Source organism: Hordeum vulgare, chromosome 5H (genome assembly GCF_904849725.1).
Source record: "Hordeum vulgare subsp. vulgare chromosome 5H, MorexV3_pseudomolecules_assembly, whole genome shotgun sequence".
Taxonomy (NCBI): domain Eukaryota; kingdom Viridiplantae; phylum Streptophyta; class Magnoliopsida; order Poales; family Poaceae; genus Hordeum; species Hordeum vulgare.
In genome coordinates this window covers 378,291,873-378,297,995 of record NC_058522.1, presented here as the reverse complement: position 1 = coordinate 378,297,995, position 6,123 = coordinate 378,291,873, and the positions used below count along the sequence as shown (strand labels likewise).

General features: G+C 57.0%; 1 protein-coding gene across 1 annotated transcript; it reads left to right on the top strand.

Moving 5' to 3' along the window:
• Positions 1–568: 568 nt before the first annotated feature.
• On the top strand, positions 569–5,422 carry LOC123398266 (brassinosteroid LRR receptor kinase BRL1-like). Its single transcript, XM_045092754.1, has 2 exons — positions 569–918; positions 1,324–5,422. The coding sequence occupies exon 2, from the start codon at positions 1,471–1,473 to the stop codon at positions 5,116–5,118; it is 3,648 nt and encodes a 1,215-aa protein (XP_044948689.1). The 5' UTR covers positions 569–918; positions 1,324–1,470; the 3' UTR covers positions 5,119–5,422.
• Positions 5,423–6,123: the final 701 nt, after the last annotated feature.

The following is a 6,123-nucleotide window of genomic DNA, read 5'->3' as shown; positions in this document are numbered from 1 at the left end:
AGTCCATATAAGATTTTGATTTTTGCGATAATAATTCGAACATAAGAATTCACAAGAAGTACAAAGCATCCCAAAAGTAATACATCGAGGGATCCAATGTACAAATAAGGCAACAACGTAGCAAAAGTCCCTAGGAACTCTGATCCTACAAAAAACGTTACAATTTCTACCGAATCAAAGAGGCCGATACATGGAGAAGCACCAGTAAAAGTTCCATTCAGAAACGCAGGATTCTTTTCCCCTCCAAAATGCCGCCACAGATTCGGAACCCCTGGTGCCCCAACGTGCTTGGGAGCAGGAGATGATGCCCAAAAGCCGGGCTCGCTCGCTCGGGGGAATCAAATCCCAACTTTGACCCGACTCGCTCGCTCGGACGCTGAGCCGAGACCCCCACACCCCCCGTGGGTGGGAAAGAAATAAAGAAGAGAAAATAAAAGTGAGCATTTCGAGCACCCAAACTGCTACGTATTTCCATGCAGCCCCTCGGCGAGGCCGATTAATATTTACTCACCCTTGGAAACGCGCCCCCTTCTCCCGCGGCGCGAATAAACAACTCGGCGCCCCCCTTCTTTTCGGGCGAAATTGCCGTCGCAAGCAAACAAGCCCCGTGGAGGCTGCTAAACTAATGGCGGTTGGGTAGTAGCCTGCCTCCGCGCCGGAGCGGAGCTCCGTCTCTCTCTCTCTCTACATCTCCCCTACTTAAATAGCCAAGCGTAGGCCTGTGTGTGCTTCCTCTGCTTCTGCTTCTGCTTCTCCCTCGTCTAATCTTCTTCCCTTGTCCTGGCCTGCGATTCCCGCGGCCGCTAGATTCTGCTCCAAACCACCTCTTCTCAGCCTGTGGGATTTCTTCCTCCGTTTCTTTCTTTCTTTCTTGATGAGGTTTCTGCTTCAGGCGCCGTACTTCTGCTCCTGGCCAAGGTGCGCGGCTCTCCTAATCTTCCCTTTTATTATGCTGCTTCTTGGCTTCGTTGCAGCCAATGTTTTGGCTGGGTTTTTGGTGGTTTGAAGCTTGAAATTGGACTTTTTTTTTTGGCCGGGTTGCTTGCAACATGTTTGTGTTTCGCGTCCGAATTGGAGCTTGTTTCTTAGTACTAGGATTCGTTTCATGGGTTCTATCACGTTTTGGGTTTTGGGGGTTTAGTGTGTTGAATTTGGCCAAGGAATTTTGCATTTGCTCCGGTTGTTCTTGCGTGCTTTCCCCTACCAAGATTCCTTGCCTTCTCTTTTTCTGTTCTTCGTATGTGCACGAGCAAATTGTGCTGCCAATTTGGGTGTGGAGTTTGTTTCCGTAGCCGATGAGCTCAAATTCCGGCGAATTTGCAGGGATATCGCGACCCAAATCTTCTCCATCGACATGTGAAGCCCACCCAACATCTCGAAAGCACACAACGGCCACCGCCGCCGCCGGCATCTCCGTTTTCCTCCTTGCAAGAATCGACGGCTGCAAATTGACCCGGAGGACTCGAAGCCATGTCGTCCTCCCCGCCCTTCACGGCGGCCTTCTTCTTCTTCTTGCTCGTGCTGCTCCGGCTGCTGGCGCCCGCCATTGCCGAAGCCGGCGAGGCGGCGGCGCTGCTCGCCTTCAGGCGCGCGTCCGTGGTGGACGACCCGCGCGGCGCTCTCACGAGCTGGGCGTCCGGGGCCGCCGCAAACTCCACGGCGCCCTGCTCGTGGACCGGCGTCTTGTGCGCGCCGCCGCTCGACGGCCGGGTCGTCGCCGTCAACCTCAGCGGCATGGACCTCGCCGGCGACCTTCGGTTCGGCGCGCTCTTCGCGCTCCCGGCGCTGCAGCGTCTCGACCTGCGCGGCAATGCCTTCTACGGCAACCTCTCGCACGCGCCGCCGCCGTCGTCGTCGTGCGCGCTCGTGGAGGTGGACATATCGTCGAACGCCTTCAACGGGACGCTGCCCCCGGCGTTCCTGGCGTCCTGCGGCGCGCTGCGGTCCCTGAACCTGTCGAGGAACGCCCTCGCCGGCGGCGGGTTCCCGTTCACGTCGTCCCTGCGATCGCTCGACCTGTCGCGCAACCACCTGGCGGACGCCGGCCTGCTCAACTACTCCTTCGCCGGTTGCCATGGCCTGCGGTACCTCAACCTCTCCGCCAACCTCTTCACGGGACGGCTGCCGGAGCTGGCGTCGTGCAGCGTGGTCACCACGCTCGACGTATCGTGGAACCAGATGTCAGGCGCGCTCCCCGCCGGTTTCATGGCGACCGCGCCGGCCAACCTGACGCACCTGAGCATCGCCGGAAACAACTTCACCGGCGATGTCTCCGGGTACAATTTCGGCGGGTGCGGCAACCTGACGGTGCTGGATTGGTCCAACAATGGCCTAAGCAGCACCGGATTGCCGCCGGGTCTCGCCAACTGCCGCCGCCTAGAGACGCTCGACATGTCAGCGAACAAGCTTCTCTCCGGCTCAATACCGACCTTCCTCACCGAACTCTCTTCTATCAAGAGACTGGCATTGGCCGGCAACGAGTTCGCCGGGACGATACCGGGGGAGCTGAGCCAGCTGTGCGGCAGAATCGTCGAACTGGACCTGTCGAGCAACCGGCTGGTCGGCGGCTTGCCGGCGAGCTTTGCGAAGTGCAGCTCCCTCGAGGTGCTCGACCTCAGAGGGAACCAGCTCGCCGGTGACTTTGTGGCCACTGTCGTCAGCACCATCTCCTCGCTCCGCGTGCTGCGGCTGGCATTCAACAACATCACCGGCGCCAACCCTCTGCCTGCGCTCGCGGCGGGGTGCCCACTGCTGGAGGTGATCGACCTCGGGTCCAACGAGCTCGACGGAGAGCTCATGCCGGACCTGTGCTCGTCACTGCCTTCACTGAGGAAGCTGTTCCTCCCAAACAACCACCTCAGCGGCACCGTGCCGACGTCGCTCGGCAACTGTGCAAACCTGGAGTCCATTGATCTGAGCTTCAACTTGCTGGTTGGCCAGATCCCGCCAGAAGTAATCACCCTGCCGAAGCTGGCCGATCTGGTCATGTGGGCGAATGGCCTCTCCGGCGCCATACCGGACATCCTATGTTCCAATGGCACCGCGCTGGCGACACTGGTGATAAGCTACAACAACTTCACCGGAGGCATCCCGGCGTCCATCACAAGCTGCGTGAACCTCATCTGGGTGTCGCTGTCGGCCAACCGTCTCACCGGGGGCGTGCCGCCGGGCTTCTCCAAGCTCCAGAAGCTCGCCATCCTTCAGCTCAACAAGAACCTGCTCTCGGGCCACGTGCCGGTAGAGCTTGGCAAGTGCAACAATCTCATATGGCTCGACCTCAACAGCAACGGCTTCACCGGCACGATACCCTCGGAGCTGGCAGCCCAGGCGGGGCTCGTTCCGGAGGGGATCGTGTCGGGGAAGGAGTTTGCCTTCCTCCGCAACGAGGCCGGCAACATCTGCCCCGGCGCCGGCCTGCTCTTCGAGTTCTTTGGCATCCGGCCAGAGCGCCTGGCCGGGTTCACCCCCGCAGTGCGCATGTGCCCAACCACCCGGATTTACATGGGCACCACCGTGTACACATTCACCAGCAATGGCAGCATGATCTTCCTCGACCTCTCGTACAACCGCCTCACCGGCGAAATACCGGACAGCCTCGGGAGCATGGCGTACCTCATCGTCCTCAACTTGGGCCACAATGAGCTCAGCGGCAAGATACCGGAGGCATTGTCAGGGCTGCAACTAATGGGCGCGCTTGACCTGTCCAACAACCACTTGGTTGGCGGCATACCCTCAGGTTTTGGTGCCATGCATTTCCTGGCCGACTTGGACGTCTCCAACAACAACCTCACCGGTCCGATCCCGTCGTCCGGCCAGCTCACCACCTTCGCGCCGTCCCGGTACGAGAACAACTCTGCTCTGTGTGGCATTCCTCTGCCGCCTTGCGGGCACACTCCCGGAGGGGGCAACGGGGGAGGAACTTCACATGATGGGAGGAGGAAGGTGATCGGGGCGAGCATTCTCGTCGGAGTGGCGCTCTCCGTGCTCATACTCATCCTGCTGTTGGTCACGCTCTGCAAGCTGTGGAAGAGCCAGAAGACGGAGGAGATCAGAACCGGGTACATCGAGAGCCTGCCGACGTCCGGCACGACGAGCTGGAAGCTGTCAGGTGTGGAGGAGCCACTGAGCATCAACGTGGCAACATTCGAGAAGCCGCTGAGGAAGCTCACCTTCGCGCACCTCCTCGAGGCCACCAATGGCTTCAGCGCCGAGACCCTCGTGGGCTCAGGGGGTTTCGGCGAGGTTTACAAGGCCAGGCTCAAGGATGGCAGCGTCGTGGCCATCAAGAAGCTCATCCATTACACGGGCCAGGGCGACAGGGAGTTCACGGCGGAGATGGAGACCATCGGCAAGATCAAGCACCGCAACCTCGTCCCGCTGCTGGGCTACTGCAAGGTCGGCGACGAGCGGCTCCTCGTGTACGAGTACATGAAGCACGGCAGCTTGGACGTCGTGCTCCATGACAATGACGACAAGGCCATCGTGAAGCTTGACTGGGCGGCGAGGAAGAAGATCGCCATCGGCTCGGCGAGGGGCCTGGCCTTCCTCCACCACAGCTGCATCCCCCACATCATCCACCGGGACATGAAGTCGAGCAACGTGCTCCTGGACAACAACCTCGACGCCCGGGTGTCGGACTTCGGGATGGCGAGGCTGATGAACGCGCTGGACACGCATCTGAGCGTGAGCACGCTCGCGGGCACGCCAGGGTACGTTCCGCCGGAGTACTACCAGAGCTTCAGGTGCACCACCAAAGGCGACGTCTACAGCTATGGAGTCGTGCTCCTGGAGCTCCTCACCGGGAAGAAGCCGATCGACCCGACCGAGTTCGGCGACAACAACCTGGTCGGCTGGGTGAAGCAGATGCTCAAGGACAACAGGGGCGGCGAGATCTTTGATCCCACGCTGACCGACACGAAATCCGGGGAGGCCGAGCTCGATCAGTACCTGAAGATCGCCTCCGAGTGCCTGGACGATCGGCCGGTCAGAAGGCCTACCATGATCCAGGTCATGGCGATGTTCAAAGAGCTGCAGCTCGACTCCGACAGCGACTTCCTGGACGGCTTCTCGATCAACTCCTCCACCATAGATGAATCGGCGGAGAAATCATCTTCGTAATGTTTTCTGTTTCTTGTTTCTTGTTTCTTTTTTCATCCTCCAGAGGGATAGAACAGCGAGATAACTCGATCATTTTAGCTTAGTCAAAAAAAGGTAGCGCCCTCCAATTCACCGGGGGCAGGCTGTAATTTTGTGGTTCCACTCTCTGTATATAATCGTCCAAAGTATGAAGAGGGAGTACTGTCCCGTGATGGTAGCTTTCATTTGCAGAAAAAGAAGTGTCTGTTCTCTTTGGCTGGAGAGAAGAGCTTGTTTCAGCATCAATCTTGTTACTAATGCAGTAAAGCCTATGGTTTTTCTAGTACTAGTACTTACCTGCACTCTCTTTTACCTAGCAGAATCCATCATGTGGGAGAAGAATTGACCGTCATTGTTGCTGTCAGTTTATGATTGACACTTTGCAGGCAGTATTGAACAAAAAGAGAAATCCAGAAGATGTTGCGTCTTTGGCATGTCATTATCTGATTTTTTCTAATCTGTACTTGACCGGGCGGCATTGTCGTCTTTCCTTGACAAAACAAAAACATCTATAGCCGATGGTGGTGATGTCAGTTACCACAGGAATGCCGGCTCAGGGCGTTGAAAAATCTAGTCCCTAGATCTTGTGGGCGGTAGTACCACCACCTGAATCATGGAGGTACGTAGTACTTTGCCAGGTCTTGATTTGTCTGCTTGCTGAATGATTGCCCTGGTGACGAAGCTGGGCAACGGAAAATAAAAGGCGTTGTTCAGTTCTGCGACTCTGGGGTACTAAATTCCCTCGAATTCTGTCAGCTGACAGACGAATGTAGCGGACATGGCAGACTGCTTTTCCAGCAGGTGGTTGTGGACAAACTGAAGAGCAGGAGGAGATAAGGCCTGAATCATAGGCCCTGTTTGTTTCACAAGTCTTGAATTTTTTTAGTCCCAACTTAAAAGTCCCTAATCCCTATCCGTTTGTTTTCAGAAACTAAATAGGGACTAGAGATCATTAAATAACATGTAAAAAGACCATGTTACCTTTAG

Coding starts and splice junctions, on each gene's coding strand:
- LOC123398266 (XM_045092754.1), top strand. CDS start 1,471: ATGTCGTCCTCCCCGCCCTTCACGGCGGCCTTCTTCTTCTTCTTGCTC.